The sequence below is a fragment of the Myodes glareolus genome, chromosome 6 (genome assembly GCF_982192425.1).
Source record: "Myodes glareolus chromosome 6, mMyoGla1.1, whole genome shotgun sequence".
NCBI classification, from domain to species: domain Eukaryota; kingdom Metazoa; phylum Chordata; class Mammalia; order Rodentia; family Cricetidae; genus Myodes; species Myodes glareolus.
Window position 1 is genome coordinate 40902776 of NC_142031.1, and position 23654 is coordinate 40926429.

General features: G+C 38.1%; 2 protein-coding genes across 2 annotated transcripts; one reads left to right on the top strand and one right to left on the bottom strand.

Moving 5' to 3' along the window:
* Positions 1-10984: 10984 nt before the first annotated feature.
* On the top strand, positions 10985-11920 carry LOC148121719 (olfactory receptor 9G19-like). Its single transcript, XM_087906707.1, has one exon. The coding sequence runs from the start codon at positions 10985-10987 to the stop codon at positions 11918-11920; it is 936 nt and encodes a 311-aa protein (XP_087762833.1).
* An 8087-nt stretch (positions 11921-20007) lies between these two features.
* On the bottom strand, positions 20008-20943 carry LOC125405250 (olfactory receptor 9G19-like). The gene has a single exon (XM_048441691.3). It carries the CDS (start codon positions 20941-20943, stop codon positions 20008-20010), a length of 936 nt encoding a protein of 311 aa, XP_048297648.3.
* Between the last annotated feature and the right edge of the window lie 2711 nt (positions 20944-23654).

The following is a 23654-nucleotide window of genomic DNA, read 5'->3' on the forward strand; positions in this document are numbered from 1 at the left end:
TAAAGAACGATGGAATTAATGCCTGCTAGGAGGAGAATTAGACTTTCCCAGAGATGAGACCAGTTATCGATTGTTCAATGCAGAGTGTATGCATGTTCTTACACACACACGCACACACACACACACACACACACACACACACACACACTCACCATGTACCAAATATAATAATAACAACAACAAAGAGGCTGTCCATGTTTTGTTGATACCCATGGGAGACCTGCTTCTTTTGGAACTGAGACAGTGAATGGGAGTGGTGGAGAGGGGAGAGGTGAGGGAGAAAATGGGAGGGGGGAGAGAGGAAAAACTGAAGTCCTACAATCAGGATGTAAAATAAAATAATACCTTTAATTTAAAAAAGTCTATCAGCTTGAGAGAGATGGCAACATGGAGGGACTTAAAAGAGGATAATTGTGAGGAACTGGAGGGTAAAAAAAGATGAGGAAATGATATAATGCCATTTTAATTTAAAATATTAAAAAAATCAAAAATATGTTCATAATAAATATATTGATAAGGTAAGCACAACAGATATTCAAAATGAACTGATAAATCATTATACCTCAGGCCTCCAGCTTCTCTAACAGCAAGTATTTTTAACAGTATCTATGATTCCTTCTACCAAATTTTTTAGCAAGAATATACCTCAAGAATATATTTTTAAGATACACATCAATAAAATGAGGAGCACTGACTACAGAGTTTATCAGTTTGCTTTCTTGATTATCTGAATGTTAATTAATTATAACAACTCAATAAATATGAAATGCTGCCTTGCTGAGAATGAGTTTAGAGCAGGGAAGAAAACCAGGGGACTCGCTTCTTTGAACCTGTGGTTCTGGGGACACATGGAGCAAGTTTCCATTCCAAACCCACGCAGATTTTACAACATAATAAAGGGCACAAAGTTTGAGATTCTTGGCTTTAGAGATTTTGATGTGTACAGATTCTCTTAGAGTATTCAGTGCAACAGAGCTCATGTATTGGAAGATGCAGCTCCCGGTCCATCACGTGGATGGAGATGCTGACCACAGACATTGCTTATCCAGCACCACAAAGAAGGCATGAATTCTCCAGGAGAGTAACTTTGCCTATTGAGCTGAAGCTCAGAAAGGTTTAGTGTTTCATAATAAAAATGTCATATAAGACAGTTTTTTTTAAAAAAACTTTTTATTGATTTTTGGGAATTTCACATCATGACCCCTGAGCACTCCCACTTCCCAATCCTCCAAGGTCTGCTTCCTCCACCCTTGTGATCTTCCCCACCATCACTATTCCCAAAAAAATAGAAGAATAAAAAGAAAACAAAAAGAAAAAAAGCAAGTTCCAATTTTGTTGCCTGTATAGTCACTGAAGACGCATGTCCAAGCTCCCAGTGTCTAGTTCCTTAAAGAAAACTGAGTTCGCCCCCACCTGTATTACCCAACCTCTCTCTCTTCCACAGAAGCCACTTCAGCATCCTTATGAAAAATGTTAAAAGTTCTCTTTGATGGCTTTCTGTCTAAGCTCTTACTTTTTGGAGGTGTGGGGGTGGGAGTAGGGTGGGGATATGGGTTGTCACACAAGCCTTCTATGTGCCTTTTTCTCAACTGTGAGTCTATGGTCATCAATGCGTGGACAAAGTAGCTTCTTTGTCCTTTACAGCCAGTGGGAGCACAGAGAATAGACAAACGCATGGTTTCTGGCAACAACGTGGTCCTTGAAAACCCACATGATCTCTGCATCAGCAAATGCCACAGACCTCAGCTTGGTCTCCAGGGACAACACAGACCATGGACATAAACATGGACCTCTGATGCTGCTCAGGCCACGTAAACCATCCTAGCTTTTTTCAGCAGCATAGATCAAGATCAGCATAGATCAGCACAATCTCAGGTGACAGTGTGGGCTACTCAAATCAATATGGCCCTGTCCCTTAGTGGCATTACAGTCCACGGACATCAATATGACTTCAGGCAGAAGTACAAACCAATGACATCTGCACGGCTTTAGGTGGTAACAGGGGCCACAGATATCAACAGAGAACCCGGCTGCACTAGGACATGACCCATACGTGGCCCTGGAGCAACAGCAGCAGGGACCCAGATATCAGCATGGCCTCAGGTGGAATTGCAGGCCACTCACATTCATATGAACCCCAGTGGCAGCATGGTACAGGGTCATACTTTTGCTTTGTTTTTAATATTGCCAAGGTTAAATTTTAATTTCAACTCCATGGGTACTGTATTATTTTGTGCCTCTTACTAAAAACTCCAAATCCCACTGAAACCCATAGATGACTACCTTCCTTCAAACGTGTACTTCATGGTTGCTACTTCTCAAGCCCAACTTATAAGTCCCTTCTTTTTAAAAGGCATTTGAGTTTTTTGAGAATATAATTATACCATTTCCCTTTTCCTTTAGTCCCTCCAAACTCTCATATACCCTTCCTCCCTTTTGAAAATTCATGGCCCCAATTCAAACTGGTATTGCATGCATGCATGTGATATCTATCTATCTATCTATCTATCTATCTATCTATCTATCTATCTATCTATCTATCTATCTTTCTATCTATCTCTACTTAGGATTGCTGTTGCACTGATAAAAGCACCATGATCTAGAAACTTATAAAAGATAGGGTTTATTCAGCTTCTACTTCCACAGCACTGTTCATAACTGAAAGAAGTCAGGACAGAAACTCAAACAGGGCAGGAACCTGATGGCAGGAGCTGATGCCGAAGCCAAGGAGTGGTGCTGCTTACTGATTTGTTCTCAGAGATTCCTTATCCTGCTTTCTTCTAGAAACCAGGACTAGCATCCTAGGGATAGTGCTGCTTACCATTGGCTGCACCATCTCTCATCAATCGCTAATTAAGAAAATGCTTTACCGCTGAATCTTATAAAGACATTTTCAGAATAGAGGTTCCTTCTATTCAGATGACTCTAGCTTGTGTCTTGTTGACACACAACTAGCCAGGATGGACACACACACACACACACACACACACACACACACACACACACATCTAAATATAACCTGTTACTTCCACAGAATGCTACTTGCATGTATGTTTTCAGGACTGAGCATTTGACTCTGGACAACCAATTGGTGAGCTCTTCCTCGGGGAAGGCTAACTCTCCAGCTCCTAGCTTTTCTCAGTTTCTTATAATACTCTGTTTAAGGTTGAGTCTTCATGGGCTTTTACACATCCAGATTTGGTATGCTCATTGATATCATTCTTATTTAACTTACATTTGGTTGGTAATGTTGGTGAGACTTTATGAGTTTTGCTTCTGATGTTAGTAGGAGACATAATTTCAAAGAAAATTTTGGGGTCCTCGGGCTCTTACTATTTTCCTGTCTCGTCTTCTGCAACATCCCCAGACCCTTAGTAGTGAAGTGTTTTTTTTTGTGTATATATATATATTGGAACTGGGCTATGCACTCTGAAGATTGATTGCTTGTAGTTTTCTGTGGTGATCTGTCTGTTGCAAGGAGAAGCTTCCTTGATTAAGAGCGAAGCCTACACATATCTGTGTATATAAGGGCAAATATTTACAGATTGTTGGTAGGGATTATGCTGGTTTAGTAAATTAGTTCTTTTATATTATCCCCAAATAACAATAACTTCACTAATGCTGAGTAGTTAACTTGATTTCCAGTACCAGACATTGTTTCCCTCTTGTCTTAAGTTCATTACTGTCAAGGTATGTATAATACTACTGCATACTTTGGGTTATCTTTCCATGCTGTAAGTTGATATGGTTCATAGAATAGGACTGTTAGTTCCTTTCCTCCTTTGGAAGCTTGCATGGTGCCTTATAGTATCATGAAAACTAGTTCTCAGAGAGGGAGCAATCAGTTCAGTTCCAGCTCAGGGGTATCTGGGAGGTGTTTCTTAAGTTCATGGTGTTTTCAGCAACTGGGACATACCTTCCACTTCTAGAGAGTAGCCAAGAGAAATAGCAATAGGCTATATATTTTGAGAGTCTCTTGGAAAGTTCTGGTCCTGTGTATGTGTGCCCCCCCATGTGTGTGTGTGTGTGTGTGTGTGTGTGTGTGTGTGTGCTATCCCTAAAATGCTGAACCAAGTTAATGCCAGTTGATCTTTAAGACACATTTTGTAGTAGTAATTTAATGATAAATTATGCGTTTCCACCACTAAATTATCTTCATGGAATGGGAGGTGTTTCCATTTGACATGCATTATTAGTAAGTATAAATATTGTATAATTGTTGGAGTTTCAGTATTTGTTTGCTGTTTAAGTGACTAACCAATCTTTTACTAAAGGGTTGACCAGATGGTGATACAATTCAGGTTTTTAGCAAGCTTCATGTCTGCTCTGCATAGTGACTGAGAACATGTTATCGCCATCTCTAGGACGTAGCCATTACGATTTAGCAGAAGAGAAGAGGAAAGATGAATGATTTTTGTCCATATTTCTTTGGCCAGAATGTAGTCACATAAACCTAGCTTTCAAAACTCTTATGGGAAGTTTAGTTTTCTGTATGCCCAGAATTCAAATGGGCTTGTGAGCGTCATAATACAGAAAATAAATTTCTTGAATGCAGGTGAATTTATCTTCATTTTTTCTTCATAAGGAAAGGAATGTTGCTCATCTGGACACTAATCCAGAGCTGACCACTTGGGATTGGATCACCTATCAGTGGGCATGTCCCTGAAGAAACGATTCTCCCTCTCTCAGAAGACATCAATTTCCTGTAGCTCTTCCTTGAGGGATGGGACCTATCCATGTTCATGTCAACTGGTATAGCCATTATTGACACAGGAGGAATTTGAGGGGAAGATGGTGGTGTGGAAATGATATAAATATAGTACTTATGTATGAAATCCTCTAAATTATTTAAATTAAATTTGAAAAAAGAATCAAACAATTTGCTTTTAAGGATTTCTTCCTCTAGTGCTACTAATTGAACTTATGAGGCCTAATGGTTAGCATCCTCTCTCTCTCTCTCTCCCTCTCTCTCTCTCTCTCTCTGTCTCTGTCTCTTTCTTCTTCAGACAAGGTCTTGCTATGTGCTCCTTGGTGGCCAGGAACTTATGTAGTCCAGGCTGGTATCATACTTCTGGCAGAAACCAGTATTATCAGAATTCTTTGTTATTAATTTTTCATAATTCAGATGTTATAGCACTTAGCCTTCTTACATAGGCATATACACACACGTATATGTAATCTTATGTATGAATGCCTTCTCTACCTATATTAGAGCAGGGATATCTAATTTAGGTCTATTAATTATGAGGTGTTATGTATATACTTATATATTTATATTTTATAGATATTTTTATTGTCAGTTGTATAATATAAATTATATTGATATAGTGGTTTATTATAGACTAGAATCATTTCTGGATATCTAATGTTATTAGGATATCCTACATACACTGTTTTTATAGTTTCTTTATAAATGAATTTATCCTTTGGTATTTTTATACACATATATAAATATTATACTATAGTCATCCTCACCTTCCATTTTTTTGTTCCCGTCCTGACCACACCAATCTCTTCCTTCCAAGAGGTTTCCATCCTACAATCATTTCTTTTGTTTGGTTTTCGCTTTTTACCTACTCTGAGTCTAATTATAGCTTCCCACATGAACCTGGAGGTAATCTTTCAATTGAAAAATGGGTCACTCACTAATGGCAGTATCATTGAAGACAATGTCTCTTGCTAGTTCCTCTTCATTTCAAATTCATCGACTAACCCACACTAAAAAGTTTTTTCCTTTACAATAATTGGCTCCTTTGCTTACTGGATTGATTTATCTCTCACTGGTGACCTTGTTCTAGAACATACCTGAACACTATAATTGATCACTTGGCACCAGAACAGCACAGGGAGATATTTTCTTTAGCAATAGTTCCCAGCGGGCTACTCAGGCTTATCTGACTCCAGTGCCACTCTCACTGGGAAGAGAGTTTCTGTGATAAACCTGTTTTATCCTGAGGTATTGGAGCAAACTCTGGGTTTCCGTGAAATACAGATGAAGAGACAGTTTATTTCCATGCAAGTAAGTATTACTCTTAATTAACTAAAGGAAAGAGGTCATAAATTATGATACAGAAACAGAATAAAATCATACTTAATATAAGCAGTCCACCTTTCACTCCATAAAATATAATGAGCTTTTCTTTCTGTGATTGTACTTAATGGAAAGCGGAAGAGTCTTCAGATATCTCCTGCTAAAGGTTTATTTTTCTTAAGTTTGTTATATAATTTAATGCATACATGGTGTATGTCTTTATTTTAATAGAGATTTTCTGTATCTGTGGCCTATATTCCCACCTGTAACTTGTAGAGACCATTTTTGTACTTAGAACAGTTTGGTTAGAAACATTAGGAGTTAATATTCTCATGATTGTGTACGTGTGTAAATGTTAGGATTATGCTGTGTATTTATGGTAAAAACATACAACTGAAGAACTTTCTAGCAAGCCCAAAGTCGAATGGCATAGTTAGTGGATATAATAAGCTTTGAGAAGAGAGATGTAAGTAACTGTTTGAGACGTTTACTTAAGAAATTCTGATAAAAGGAACTATTTGGTAAATAGGGAGGGATAATTTAGAAGGAGAAATTTTCACATTTCATCTTGAATCTGACATATATGCAGCTAGCTTTACCCTAATCAAGGCCTGGCAGCTAAATGCATCAAGCACACATTATTATGTGTTTTTCTGTCTACTTATCTACCCCCATACGTTTCCGTATCCATACTCATGAATGGTAATGTTGATGTTATACATGACTTTTCACTAATGCTTTTTTCACAAGATGCTTGAGGAGCAAAGTTTCCAAATTCAGTATGTGTTGCCTGAATGATCCATTATCTTGTTTGGGTACTACTAATTGTATATTTAATTATTTTTAATTACCTAATTTTTATTTTTTCTTGAAAATTGGTGCTTCTCTCATGCAATACATTCTGACCAATGTTTCCCCTCCCTCGGCTCTTGCTACCCACCACCTCTCCTCCCTTCCATATCCACCCCCTCTCTGTTTTCCTTCAGAAAAGAGCAGGCTTTCAAGAATTAGCTCTTTAATCCTCACTCTTGCCACTCATTTTAGCTCACATATGTTTGATTACCTTCCACTTATTTGCTTTAAATTGGATTGTGAGAGACTAGACGTTGATATGATATTTCATACATCCTTTTTGGGGTGAGCCTTCTTCTTCATACTCTGATTTCCCAAATATTCTCATACCCTCCTTGCTTAATCCTTTCTTCCCCCAGGATTCCATCTCATTACTTTTGCTGTGCTTATACTTACTAACACTCCTCCCTTAAAAAGTCCACAAGTCTTCTTTCTAGTTGACTGTCTTCCACTTTTGCTTCAAGTTAAACACACAAATGATTTGAAGCTGGGTTCCACATGTGAGAAAACATATAACATTGGTTTTGTAGGCTTAAGTTATTTTCTTTTCCCATTATTTTACCTTATAGCATCATATTTCTTTACCACTTTATGGTATTCTATTTGTATGATACATCTTCTTGCGAATGCATCTTTGATGAGCATCTAGGATGATTGCATTTTCTGGGTATAATGAATTGAGTGTTTGAGATAGGCTTTCACTCTTTGGATAGTGTGGCCTAGAACTCAGTAGGTAGCCTAGGTTATCCTCAGACTTATTGTGGTCTTAGGTTTCCAAGAGCTTGAAATATATTCACGTGTCACCAAGCACTATTGATTTTTCAGTTATAGCCCCAGATGCAGTAAGAATAATATACTAGAAAACCAAATAGTTTAAAGGCCTAAAGAAAAATTGACTTACTCATTCCATGCCAGTGTTCCCATAGAGACCATAGGATTCGCAAACAACCTATCCATACTGGAAGAGCAATGCACTATTAAGATCATTTGCTAATTTTAATCGGATCATTTGTTTACTTCATTGTTAAAACTGAGTATGTTTTGGATCCCTACTTTGTGTATTTGTCCCTTGTTTTCTTCCATTCTGAAGTTTGTCTCTTCTTCCTGCTGGTTGCTCTCTTTCCTGTGTGGAAGCTTCTTTGTTATGTGCAGTTCCAGTTGTCTGTTTTCTTTTGTTTCCTGTGATTGTGGAATTACAACACAGAAACCACTGCCCTTTCTAAACCCTTGAAGGACTTCCCTGGATTTTCTTAGGTTATTTTGTGGCTTTAGGGTTTTACATTTAAGTAGCTTTTATTAAGAATTTATCTGTGTACAGAGTGAGTGATTGGAGCCAAGATTTAATACTCTCCACATGAGTTCTTTCAACACCACTAATTAAAGCAGTCATCCTTCCAGTGGTTCATTTCAGCAAGTGTGCTGTAGATTAGCTGAATATACAGGTATGGATTTTTCTCTCGAAGTTAGAATCTCTCATTTGTTCAATTGTCTACAATATTCAATACCATTAACAATTATAGAAAAAAAAGCAAAAGTCAACATGAGACATAATTTCACTCTAGTTATTGTGGCTATATAAAATATATTATATAAAAACATTTATATGAAATTTTTTAATAAAATGTTTTAGTTGACTTAGAATTTAAAAAATGCCAGTGTGCATGTGAAGCAGCATCCTAAAGAGATGTTTACATGCTTACCCTTACTGTGATACTATTCACTATTGAAAATACATGGTATGAATCAAAGTGTTTGCCTATGAGGGAAGAAGTATAATACATATCCAGTGGACTTTTATTCAGTCATAAAAAAATAGTGTCCTATCATTTTCAGAGATCAGAACACGAGAGCATTAAGTAAGTAAAACAAGCTGGAACAGAAGACGGACAGTACATGTATACAGCCAGTGCATGTATGCAGTCAGTGCATGTATGCAGCCAGTGCATGTATGCAGCCAGTGCAAGGATATATGTACGAAAGCTGGAAAGAAGGAGCCTGCAATGATTAGTGAGCAGTAATTAATGCTAATAAAAGTGAAAATATAATATTAAAAAGAAAAGACTTAACCATGGGTTCAAAATAAATTTAATTAGTTTGGTGATAGAGAAAAGCTTGATATCACATTAAAGAAAAAAACAGTTTTTATTAATAAATCTTACTTTAATTACTCTTTAGTTTACTTTTTCTTATTTTTTTAATTAAAAAATAAATTCTTCTCTCTTACAATACATTCCCAACTACAGTTTCCCCTCCCTTCAGTCCTAGCTCCCTTCCACCTCCCTTTTGTTTCCTCTTCAGAAAAGATTAGGCCTCCAAAAGACAACAGCCAAGCAGGACAGAAAAAGATACAACAGGACAAGGCAAAAGCCCTCATACCGAGGTTGGCCACCACAGTAAGAGGAGAAAAATCTTAAGATCAGGCAAACAAGTCAGAGATACACCTACTCCCAATGTTAGGGGTTCCACAAAACCTCCAAGCTAACAGCCATAATAAATATGTAGAGGACCTGATTCGGATCCCGGCAGGCCCAATGCTTGCTGCTTCAGCCTCTGTGAGTCCACGTGAACTCTGCTTATCTGGTTCAGTGGGCCATGTTCTCCTCATGTTGTATCCCTTTTGAATCCTACAGTTTTTCCTCCCCCTCTTCTGTGGGTTCCCCATTTCTGAGGCGAGGGACCTCATGGAGACTTCTGATTAGTCCCCCCCCCCCCCCCCCCCCCCCCCCCCGCGTAATGCCTGGATGTAGGTCTCTGCACTAGCTGCCATCTGCTACTGGAGAAAGCCTCTGTGATGAGAACTGGACAAGACACTGGTCTATGAGTGTATAGAATATCATTATTATTATTTTTATTGAGCTCTACATTTTTCTCTGTTCCCCTTCCTACCTTTCCCCTCTCCTTCAGCACTCTCCCAAGGTCTCCATGCTCCCGATTTACTCAAGAGATCTTGTCTTTTTCTACTTTCCATGTAGATTATATCTATGTATGTCTCTCTTAGGGTTCTCATTGTTGTCTAGGTTCTCTGGGATTGTGATTTGTGGGCTGATTTTCTTTGCTTTTTTTTTTTTTTTTGACCAGTCATGTTTGGTACAACCCTAGGTCTCTGGGCTATCCAGGCTCTAGTCTCTGGTCATCCAAGCAGTGTTGGTCATGGACTCCCTCTTGTGGAATGGTCCTCAGGTTAGAGAAGACATTGGTTGGCCATTCCCACAAATATTATGCCACCATTGTCCCTTAGACCATCTAGCAAGCATGACAGACTGTAGGTGAGGGGTTTTTTGGCTGGGTTGGTGTCCAGGTTTCTCTTTCCATAGCCTGTAGAGGATCTTGTCATGCCAAAGAGATTAGAACATAGGGGTGCAGTGTTCTTATCAATAAACTTTACTTTATTTTAATTAGTTTTTAGTTTACTTTTGTCCTACTCTAACTCAGTCTAATAAATGGTTTTACAATAAGCTGTCTACCACTCTGTCAGAATCAACCCTAGCTCCTTGGGATAGTTAAGCCTCAGATACTATGCATTCTGGAGTGCACAATTAGATCATTATTCACCATAAATGCAAGTACCTGGGTGTGTTTATAGCATCCATGAAAACTAGTTAATAAACTTAAGGTAGAAATGTGAATAAAGCCATTTAAAAGTATTTTATTTTTGCCTTTGGAGAATTAAAGAAAAATATAGTATCATTGTTTCCAGATATCACCATCAATTATTTAATTTCTGAAGTCATTTATGGAGTACTTTACTTTCTTTATGAAACTGAACTATCAATGCCTTATGATGTCCAAAGTAAAGAATAAAAGATTTGAAATAAAAAAGATGGTATACAAATTCATAAAGATGGAGAATTAGATTGGAAATGTAAGTGATATGCACGATTATATATTTAGTAACTGACCTCTGTGGGCAATATAAGGCTAATTTGTAGTTCTTCGCAGTGGTACCCAATTCACTACACATACATCTCATAATGACTAACATTTACTAACCAGTGGTTTTACTTTCTAGTTTGTAGAATGATAAATAAAAGAGAAAATACTTAGTGCATTTTCAGCCATAATTTAATCTTTTCACAGAAAGTACCATAAATACCCAAAATCATGGATGAGAAAAATGTTACTGAGGTGAAGGAATTCATCCTTTTAGGATTCACGGGAGACTTAGTGTTACAGCGGGTACTCTTTTTCATCTTCCTCGTCATTTACGTTATCAGTCTCCTAGGGAATATCACCCTGATTTCTCTCATCTGTGGCGATTCCCGACTCCACACACCCATGTATTTCTTCATAGGAAACCTGTCATTTCTGGATCTCTGGTATTCTTCTGTCTATGCCCCCAAAATCCTGATAACGTGCATTTCCGAAGACAAAAGCATCTCCTTTGCTGGATGCCTGGCTCAGTTCTTCTTCTCTGCTGGGTTGGCCTACAGTGAGTGTTACTTACTAGCTGCCATGGCTTACGATCGCTACGTGGCCATCTCCAACCCCTTACTTTATTCCCAGGCTATGTCCTCAAGGTTATGTGCCAGTCTTGTTGCAGCTTCTTACCTTGGTGGCTTTGTAAACTCCACCATTATCACCAGCGAGACCTTCACCCTGAACTTCTGTGGAGACAATATCATTGACGACTTCTTCTGTGATCTGCCTCCTCTTGTGAAGGTGGCGTGTGATGTGAAGGAGAGCTACCAGGCTGTGCTGTATTTCATACTCGCCTCTAATGTCATCTCTCCCACTGTGCTGATTTTGGCCTCCTACCTCTCTATCATCGCAGCCATCCTGAAGATCCGCACCACCCAGGGCCGTCTCAAGGCCTTCTCCACGTGTGGGTCTCACCTGACAGCTGTCACTTTGTACTATGGTTCAATTCTCTTCATTTACTCCCGCCCAAGCACGAGTTATGCCCTGGAAAGGGACAAAGTGGTGTCAGTGTTCTATACGGTGGTGATCCCAATGCTGAACCCCTTGATCTACAGTTTAAGAAACCAAGATGTCAAGTATGCCTTGAGGAAAATGCTAGATACAGCCAAGTTTTCATGAAGGGAAATACTGTCTAAGCAATTATAAAATGTTTATCTTCATGCATTTTTTCTTAGTTGGTATGATCAGAAATAAGTATACTTTGGATGTGAAAGTAATCCCTTACTGTGCAAAAAGAAGTCTGTGTTTTCTAAACGTTGAATTATATTCCTTGAAACAGTAAGATACTATTAAAATGAAAATAATTTCTTTCTACACACATAAGCTTATCTTTTTCTCATTTTTATTTTAAGCTATTTTAATAATTGTACAAATATATAGAATAAATTGTGTTCGTGTTCAACATTTTAATGACGCAAATATGTTTATTTCTTCTTACTATTTTTATTCACGTATTAGTCTCTGTGTATGTTGTGTGCATGTATGTGTATGTATGTTGGTGGTATGTGTCCATGCCGGCAGAACAAAGTGCCATGGTGTGCAGCTGGAGGCCAGTGAACAACCTCTGCTTCCACGTTTTGTTTTTAAATAGGCTTTGTATGCTGTTCACTGCTGTGTATGTCAGACTGCAAGTGTACAGGAATCCTCTTATTTCCCGCCTCCGCCTCCATGCTCCTCATAGGAACTCCAGGATGTGCCACATGTGCTTCAATTATGTGAGATTTGAGAATTCAAATTCATATCCTTATGTACTCACTGAGCTTTCTCCAAAACCTCATTGATAATTTAATGATAACACTTTTAATTATTATTTTTCATTATTTTCATTATTATTTTTCCATCAGAATTTGTTTTTGTTGATTCTGCTTTTCTTTTTTTCTTAACCCTCTGCCACCTCTTTTGCTTGTCCCTGAAAACTTCTGTCCATCCTCATCTTTAGTTCTTATTCTTCCTCAGTTCCTCTCCCATATCTTCTTCTCCCCTTCTGATTACAAAGTTTATTCTCATACTCGCTCATGTGCATGTGTGTGTGTGTGTGTGCAGGTGTGCACATAGTGCATTAAAATCTGGACTTCATATATGGGAGAACATGGAATATTTGTTTTTCTGAGGTTAGATAACCTCACTTAAAATAATACTTTCCATCTACTTTCAGCAGATTAATTTTTCCTTACACCTGAACACCTGAATATAATTCATACACGCACACACACACACACAAACACATGCTATTCCTTCATCAGCATCTAGGCTGAATGAAGTTGAATCACTTAACAAAACTGTTACACTTATCATGTTGAAATCAATTTGATAAGGACATAGAGATTATGAGAAGCTTTAACGTTTCAGAAGACATTTTGCAACTTGCCTTTACTTCAATATCTCAAAGTGAAAATAGAAATTATATAAATGGTTATAGAGCTATTAGCAATGTTTGATGGATTCAATGGTTGATTTCTAGCCATTTCCATTGGTAAACAAACTGGAATCTAAATCCGGAACTTAACTGCAAAGTACGCACGTCACTTACTGAGAAGAGTGGGCAGCAAGTCATACTACAAGTCTGGAAAGATGATGGCTCAACAGTTAAGAACACTGGTTTCTGTTCTAGGGGATCTAGGTCTGAAACCCCAAATCTAGCCTTGTAAGCATCTGTAACTCCAGTTCCAGGGGATATGGTACTTCTTTCTTGCATCTTTGAGCAATAGGCATGCATGTGGTACATGGAAAAGCACATCAAAACAACTCTTCATTTTATTCATAGATTTGTGAATCTGGTTTAGAAATTAGATATTTATACTCATATTTACTTACAACAATGGCTTAAATGTAAAGCAACCTAGCAACCTAGTGATATTAAGGGTGTCTTAGTAAAGGTTTCAATTTCTGTGAAAAGGCACCATAACCACCTTTTGTAAAGGAAAACATTTAGTTGAGGCTAGCTTACAGTTTCTGAGGTTCATTATCATCATGGTAGTAACACATGGTGGCATGCAAGCAGTCACGGTGCTGGAGAAGGAGCTGATAGTTCTGCATCTTGATCTGCAAGCAACAGGAAGTGAACTGTCTCTGTGCACACTGGGCATAGCTTGAACATAGGAAACCTCAAAGCCCATTTCCACCATGACACACTTCCTCCAAAAAAGGCAACATCCATTCAAACAAGGCAACACCTCCTAATAGTACTACTTCCTATGAGCTTATGGGGGCCAATAACATTCAAACTACCACAAATGAGCAAAAAGGTAAGTCAAGCATGAAATCATATATCTATACCCATATTCATATATAGGAGGAAATTCTAATACATACCATAACATGGATACAATTTGGAGACTTTATGCTAGGAAAAAGAAAACATCATTGAAAGGATAGGTACTAAGTAATTCTATTTACAAAATACTTAGAAATTAAACTCACAGAAACAAAGCGTCATAGTTGCGGAGAGAGAACAGGAAATGAGTAGAGTTTCTATCTTGCAAGATGATCAATTTCTGTGAGTAGATGCTGGCAACGGGTGCATAAACTATTCCTGCACTGATTGCCAATGAGCTATGCACTAAAAACTGGACCAAAATAATTGGATTAAAGATATAACTCATCAAACCTCACTGAAGGCGCTTTAATTTGTAATAAGCATCTACTAACACAGAGGGTCACAACTTATAGACATGCAGAGAATAAATGGCTAGAGAGTGCTCAGAACTAAAAAGAACATGTTTATTACATGTCTTCCTTCCCAGGATATGTCAACATTACGCAAGAGGGGCAGAAAGACTGGAAGAGTCATGGGAAACAAATGAATATAAGAAAAAAGTGTTTTTCCAGATGCAGTAGGGTAATTTCACGCATTAATTCACAGTGGTTATTACAGAATATACAAGACCTGCATGAGCTCAAGCTAGACCAAATTTCATCATTGAAGGAGTGGTTGGACCTGAAATCAAGTCTCAAACTGAGAATTGGTAATTGAGAATTGTTGAGGGATAGAGATTTAGTTTTCTTTAATGGTCCAGTATAAGGCCCTGTCTTCCCTGTTCCTTGAGGCCAACCACTGGATGCGAGAACTGTTTACACTAACCAGTCTAACTTCCTCTGCCAGCCAGAGGGGATTAGTTCAGAACCTTGTTTCCATCTTTGGTATGGTAATTTCACCTGCTAAGGAGGGTTCTCACAAGTGCCCTGAATCTCCTCCTATCTGTCTGTCAGGGTTCTGAGCTCAGTACCCCTTGCCTGGAAGCTCCTGCCACTCAACGCCAGGTGCTCAACACCGTGATCTCCCATCTGGCTGGGAGGAGGTTTTCCACTTCTGGGGCCAAAGAATTTAACTCTGGATTAAGTTTGAATAAAGGGGCATTCTCTCCCTGGAGAATGACTCGAACTCTGTATCTGTGTGTGTGTATTGTGTTTTAACCCCGAGGACATTATCCAGCTCTTGGAAGGTTTGGAGTCACGGTCCATACCGGTTGGGTGGTAATGAAGAACCCGTGGCTTGGAACGATCGCCACAGTCCAGCTACTGTTAAAGTAATCCAGTGTTTAACTATACAAACAATAGTATATAAACAACATTTATTAGGATATGATCAAAATACAATGTGTAAAATTTTTTAATATTAGTAAGAATATCTTTGAGTCTTTTTGATTTGCATTTTCCAGGTGTCTAAGAATGTTGAAAATTTCTTTAAGTGTTTTTTGACCATTTGAGATTCTTTTACATTTAAAGGGGGATATGCTATAGATATTTGCATGTGTATGGATCTTGGTTTATTGATAGAAATTTAAGGTCAATTTTGTTATACTGTGTATATGTATTTTAGATCTTGATTAAGGTATTGTGTTTGTCCAGCTCATTTAGAAATGTAATGTATAATTAAAAATATAGGTTAATAGATAATCATCTATAATAGTCAAGCTTGTAATCATGTTAGTTATATTTTCTAGATGGACAGATGTGTATTTCATATGAATAGGCATTCTTCAAACCTTTCAAAGATCTTCAGAATATGACATTTAAAATGTTTAAGAACTTAGGACTTTTCATAACAATGAGGCACATTTGCTCCTGGGAGCACCAATTATTTCAAGAGGAAGATGTTTGTATTGGGATATCATGTGATAAAATTTTACAGGAAAACCTCAATAAAACAGAATAAGGATGTTGCTCTTGATTCCATTGCTTTCACTGCTCTGTGCTGCTCACACTAGTAGCATGAGTTTCTTTAATTTCCCGGAACTCATATTTGTGACCAGTCGCAGTGAAGACAACATGGAATGGAAATGCTGCAGAGATGATGAATTCTCATGAGTCATCCAGTTATACCAGCACCATTTGTTAAAGATGCTTTCCTTCTTCCATTGTATACCTTTAGTTCCCTTGTCGAAAATCAGGTGTTCATAGGTTTGTGGGCTAATATCCCGGTCTTCTATTCGATTCCATAGGTCGACTTCTCTGTTCTTATGCCAATACCAAGCTGTTTTCAATACTGTCGCTCTGTAATACAGTTTGAAGTCAGGGATGGTAATGCCTTCAGAAGTTCCTTTATTGTATAAGATTGCTTTGGCTATCCTGGGTTTTTGTTTTGCCATATAAACTTGATTATTAGTCTCTCAAGGTCTGTGAAGAAGTTTGATGGAATTTTGATGGGGATTGCATTGAATCTATAGATTGCTTTTGGTAGAATTGCCATTTTTACTATGTTGATCCTCCCAATCCAAGAGCAAGGGAGATCTTTCCATTTTCTGGTATCCTCCTCAATTTCTTTCTTCAAAGACTTAACATTCTTGTCAAATAGGTCTTTCACTTCCTTGGTTAGAGTTACCCCAAGATATTTTATGCTATTTGTGGCTATCGTGAAAGGTGATGTTTCTCTGATTTCCCTCTCTGCTTCTTTGTCCTTTGTGTATAGGAGGGCAACTGATTTTTCGGAGTTGATCTTGTATCCTGCCACATTACTAAATGTGTTTATCAGCTGTAGGAGTTCTTTGGTAGAGTTTTTGGGGTCGCTTATGTACACTGTCATATCATCTGCAAATAACGAGAGTTTAACTTCTTCCTTTCCAATTCGAATCCCCTTGATCCCCTTATGATGTCTTATTGCTATTGCTAGAACTTCAAGCACTATATTGAAGAGGTATGGAGAGAGTGGACAGCGTTGTCATGTTCCTGATTTTAGTGGAATGGCTTTGAGTTTCTCTCCATTCAATTTGATGTTAGCTGTCGGCTTGCTGTAAATAGCTTTTATTATATTTAGGTATGATCCTTGTATCCCCTTGTATCTCTCCAACACCTTTATCATAAAGGGGTGTTGAATTTTGCCAAATGCTTTTTTCAGCATTCAGTGAAAGGATCATATGGTTTTTTTCTTTCAGTTTAATTATATGATGGATTACATTGATAGATTTGCGTATATTGAACCAGCCCTGCATCTCTGGGATGAAGCCTACTTGATCGTAATGGATAATTTTTCTAATGTATTCTTGGATTCGGTTTGCCAGTATTTTATTGAGAATTTTCGCATTGATGTTTATGAGTGAGATTGGCCTGTAAGTCTCTTTCTTGGTTGTGTCTTTGTGTGGTTTTGGTATCAGAGTAACTGTAGCTTCATAAAAGGAGTTTGGCAATGACTCTTCTGTTTCTATATTGTGAAATACATTAAGGAGTGTAGGTATTAGCTCTTCCTGGAAGTTCTGGTAGAATTCTGCATTGAAACTGAAAGACCCCCGATTAGGGGAGACTCTCACTCGAGCCTCGGGATGACGCGAACTCCCCCCCCCCAGTAACTCACGAGAGACCGTCCTTGCTGCAATCACACGAGGTTTAATGACAAAATGACAAGATGACAAGACGGGGACCAGTGTACTGGGGCCGAGACTCATAACCCACGCAGGGGAAGAGTTCGACCTCGAGTGACTGGGAGAAGCAGTTTTTATAGGAAGAAACCACACAGCCCAGTAACCCGAAAAGGGTGGCAGGGAGGGTGTCACAGAAAACTCTGAAAATTCCAGTCATGATTACAAGGGGGCAACTCCATGCCTCTAAAGATCATTCTCAAGGTCGTAATCAGCTAGTTCCTATACCAATGATAATTACTAGGGGGTGATAATTACTAGGGGGAATCTCTCTGTTTCTCAAGATTACTCTCAAGATTACAATCTACCTTTATCTTCAGCTAGTTCCTGAAACCCTGAAATTGGTTAATCCTAGATTTCTGATTCTTTTCTTCCTGCTAGATTTTTGGCTCTGTTTTCCTGCTAGGAGGATCTGGATTTATCCAGATCTTTCAAAACCATCTGGTCCTGGTCTTTTTTTGGTAGGGAGTTTTTTGATAACAGCTTCTAATTCTTCGCGACTAACAGGTCTATTTAGATTGTTCACCTGTTCTTGGTTCAACTTTGGTATATGGTACTTATCTAAAAAAAAATGTCCATTTCTTTTACATTTTCCAATTTTGTGGCATACAGGCTTTTGTAGTAAGATCTAATGATTCTCTGAATTTTGTCTGTGTCTGTGGTTATGTCCCCCTTTTCATTTCTGATTTTATTAATTTGCATGTTCTCTCTCTGCCGTTTGATTAGTTTGGATAGGGGCTTGTCGATCTTGTTGATTTTCTCCAAGAACCAGCTTTTTGTTTCCTTGATTCTTTGGATTGTTTTCTGTGTTTTCTATTTTGTTGATTTCAGCCCTCAGTCTGATTATTTCCAGTCTTCTACTCCTCCTGGGTGAATCTGCTTCTTTTTTTTCTAGAGCTTTTAGGTGTGCTGTTAAGTCTTCAATGTGTGCTTTCTCCGTTTTCTTTAATTGGGCACTTAGTGGTATGAACTTTCCTCTTAGCACTGGTTTCAGAGTGTCCCATAGATTTGAGAATGTTGTGTCTTTATCCATGTGGATGCTGCAGTATGATTGCTTCCCACTGTGATGTGCAATTTGTCCTCTTTAAATGATATTTTTATAACTTCATTGAGAAGTCTACACGAAATATTTTTTGGTACATTCAAGCCCTCTGTCCCAAATTTTTCCAGTTATAATTCATTTCCTTATTTCACTGTCAACTCCCTATCCTTCGCTTCTAATGCCCATCTTCTCCAGTTCAGATTACTCATATATTCTTGGGTGTAGGCTCATCTCCTGGAGCATGGTTAACCTACCATAGGTGAAACTCTTAAAGAAAACCTTCTCTCCCTTTCCCAGGAGATATCAAGTCCTCACCTAGGAGTAGGATTTTGTTCTCAACTCCTCCCACCATGCTTGTTTGAGAGTGTATCTGAGCACAACTTATTGAGTATACATGCTTGGGGAGGAGAAGTCTAGAGACTCTGATCAGTCTCAGAGACTTATTAAAGTTGTATCGATCTATTTACTTTCGGAGCTTCAGGAGAGTTTCCTACAACATAGAATATTTCACCTGACTTCAGAAATTCTATTGTTTTACCTTCCTGTGTCTTAATGAGCCCTCCTCTTAGTTGGAAGGTTTTAGTCTCAGAACAAACTGTCCAACCACAATACCTACTCTTGTGCAGGTATTGTGCTACAATTGGTAAAGTGACAAGATTTTGAGTCCAATAAAATTCAAAACCAGAACAAATAGCTTCAGACACTATGTCAGGTTTATTGGATCCAAAATTCATCATCCTCCCTTTCCCCCTATTTTCTTTTAAAAATGTATTCCCTCTCTCTTTCTTTAAAATTAATTTTAACATTACATATTAATGTTCATATTCACTATTGTTGAATAATCCTTGATAGTATTTGGACAAAAGAAATTAAGGTAATTTCCCTACCTGTCATCATTCTATAGGATATTTCTTTTACATATTCATGTTATTGAAGATGATCATTGGGTAGTTATTAGGAAGGAAATAAAATGAACTTCAGTCATCTGAGAAAGTATTACATGTTTTCCTCTCTCACACTTAATTCAAGTTCTACACTTTAAAAGCTGTTTTAATAACAGCATAAACCTAGTTCAATAATTAGATAAAAGTGTATATGAAGGGAACATGAACAAAGTTCATTATATACAAACATGAATACATTACAATTGAACTCATTATTTATTACACTTTAAAACAATTATATGTTAAAAATATGCAAATTTTTGGTGGAATTTCAAGTAATAGAAAATTTATTTTTTATACTCAGTTTTTCAACCTGGCTCTCATTAGTTTGTTATCACTTAGTCTTTTGCTTGCCTGGTGCAGATAGACTTAGATGTTAGAAGGGGCTAACTTGAAGAGTTTTCTCAGCGCTTCCTTCACATCTTTATTCCTCAGACTGTAGATCATGGGGTTCAACATGGGGAACAATACAGTATAAAAGGTCGATACCATTTTGTCCCTCTCTAAGGAATAACTGGAGCTTGGGCGAGAGTAGATGTAGAGAATGGAGCCATAGTACAAGGTCACAGAGATGAGGTGTGAGGAGCAGGTGGAGAAGGCCTTGAGGCGGCCTTGGGTGGAGCGGATCCTCAGGATGGCAGCAATGATGAAGATGTAAGAGGCCAAGATGAGCAGGGTGGGAGTAATGACATTGGAGGCTAGAAGGAAGTACAGCACAGACTGGTAACTCTCCCTGACATCACATGCCAGCTTTATGAGTGGAGGTACATCACAGAAAAAGTCATCGATGATATTGTCACCACAAAAATCTAATGTGAATGTGTTGCTGGTTAATATGATTGCATTGACAAATCCTCCTGTATAGGAGTACATAACCAAAGAGCTGCACACCTTCTTTGACATAGCTTGAGCATAAAGTAGGGGATTGGAGATGGCTGCATAACGATCATAAGCCATGGCAGCCAGTAGGTAGCATTCACTATAGGCCAATCCAGCAGAGAAGAAGAACTGAGACAGACATCCAGCAAAGGAGATGCTTTTGTCTTCAGAGATGCAGGTCACTAGGATCTTTGGAGTGTAGACAGAGGAATACCAGAGATCCAGAAAAGACAGATTTCCAATGAAAAAATACATGGGTGTGTGGAGTCTGGAGTCATTGCAGATCAGTATGATGAGGGTAGTGTTTCCAAGCAATGTCAGAGAATACACTCCAAGGAACAGGACAAAGAGGATCATCTGCATCACAGGGTCTGTTGAGAAGCCCAGCAAGATGAACTCAGTCACTGTGTGATTTCCCCTCTCCATGCCTCAAGGAGCTTGCACCAGGGAATGCAGAAGAGTTTATGTGTCTTTATGAATGTAAAATGTAGATATTGTTTTTGATAAGCTCCTGTAATATAAATAGCACTAGTGCAAGGACTTACATTTTTTCAGGTGATAGGAATCTCCAATTTTAAAAATAATAATTTCTATAAATCTAATAATAAGAACAATAGTAATCCCAATAGTAGAAAAATAGAATCAGAATGGTTGAAACAAATTTGAGTTTTACCTAGGCAACCTAGTAAGTTCAAGTATAGCTGGATTCAAAGTGTGAGATATAGATTTAAAAACTCAAAAAATAATGTTAATGGTGATATAGAGGACAATGAAGAAGAGGAGCAGGAAGAAGAAGACGAGGAGAAGGAGGAGGAGGAGAAAGAAGGGAAAGAAGATGAGAAGGAGAGGAGGAGGAGGAGGTCAAGGAGAAAGTGCAAGAAGAAGAAAAGGAAGACGAAAAGAAGGAGGAGGAGGAGGAAGAGAAGGAGGAGAAGGAGAAGGAGGAGAGTAATGGCTATAATATTTCATTGACAAGGTGAAAGATATTTATCAATCTTCCAAATGAAAAAATACAATATTTCTTCAAATTTTTGCTTAAATGGATATATTGAAAACCCTTGCAACCCATCTTTTCAGTGGAAATGAGAAGGCTCAGTACGTCTGGTGTCCTGACTTCCATTACAAAAGCCATGTAAAGGTAAAAGGAGATACAGAATGCCATAAGGTTGTTTTCTGACCTCTACAGACATTCCAGTAGCATTTGACCCCACATATCATCAACATATACACACCAAAAAGGAGCTGACATTTTAAAAAATAAAAAAAAATGAGTTGGAGTGATGACTTAGCAGTTAAGAACACCTACTATATGCCAGATGATATAGATTAGATTCTTAGCCACCGAGATGGTAACTGGCAATCATATGTAACTCCAAGTCCTGGGGATTCAACACACTCTTCTGGTTTCTGATGGTGTTTGATTAATGGATATACATGATGGCAAACACTGATAGGCATAAAATAACAATAGCAACAAGCATGACATAATAACCTAAAAGTTCAGTGATAACACAAGTAACTTGGTGGTAACTAACACTAACCGAATTGTTCAACAAGACAGAAACCATGCCTGAAACTGGAAACCATTAAATGGTAGTGAGGTCATGGATCGTTTAGGAAAGTCTCCATCTCCTACTTTACTAAACTAGCAAAATCCCTAACAACAATCTAAACATTTGTCCTTACTCCTGTAGATAAATGCAGTCCTCACCTCCCACCAACAGAAGGAGACAACTACAAAAAAATCACATCCATTAAAATGCACGTTTGTGGATTCCAGTTTTCACAGATACATCCCCCAAACAGCTCCACACCTAAGACTCTGGTAACATTGTGGAAGAAGGGAAGAAAAATTGTAAGGGCTAAAGGATCAGGGATCTTGCTGTGAGATTGTTCATCCTAGTAATTTCGGGAAGATACTTCCATAAACTCGCAATAGCATGACTGCCTAAGCATGAGACGAATAAGAGCATCAGACATACCAACCTGAGGACTCAGCCTTACCAAAAGGAACTACAGGCAGTTAGGCATTGCTGAGAGTGGAAGAAACAGTTTGCGCAGGGAAACGTACACCAGAGGTATGTCCAGTACCAAATACTCAGTCTGAGAACATGCATACAAGTGACATTACACAGACTGAGCAGATTATATTTAGGAATATATATGTGTCTGTCTGTCTCACTCCCCCACCTGTGTGTGTGTGTGCAGGCGTGAGCATGTAATAACAATTAATGAGAAAAGAGGCCGTGTATTTGAATACACTACAATGCTATAAAACTCGAAAGTGAACGTTTAAATGTGTTTCATAATAACTTCCAAAAGCATGAGCAGTGAAGAGTGCTATATTTTAATGTAATGTGAAGAATATCTGTAGTTATGATCCCAGACAGCTTACTTATGTAGTTCTAACCTGATTTTCCCATATAATGCAGATGACCACAATTTCTATGGTTACAGAAACATTTAAATGAAGCATTACAGACAAATTTCTTAGTATATTATCATCCAAAATACCTGTCATATGATGCTACCAGTTGGAATGTGGCGATATTGCCTTTATTGAAAATGTTTCAGCTGGTTGAATTTTCACTGACTCTCTTCTTTCTGACCTCGTGATGTACTTCTACTGCTCTGTCATCATTGTTTTCCTTTCTGTCACTTCTTCTTCACTGCCATCTTCATGGTGACCTAATGAGAGCCCTATTGATCTTGACATGCCTCCATTTCTTCATGTGACTATTATTGTAGAAGTAGTAATTAGGCCTCACAGAACTATGTTCCTTTGATACTCAAAATGTATTTCTTATCACTTGGAATTCAACATTTGCAAGTCAACCTGGACTGCAAATTGAAAAATAGAGCATTTCCTGAGTTTGAGTGTTTCTCTGATACGTGGTGCATGAGAAAAAGACTGGCTTTGAAACTGAGGCTATGTCAGCAGGAAGAAAAAAAACCATGGTAATTGACAGCATACACTAACCAGTCCCTGTGATAGCCTTCTTAACAAAAAGTCATATATTTGTATTACTATCTAAAGATGAAATTATTTTTCCATTAAAATTGCTAAAATACAGACTTTTACCTTTAAAGACGGCTTCTATTGTCAGCATCTTTCTAAACTAAGTGTATGATTGAGA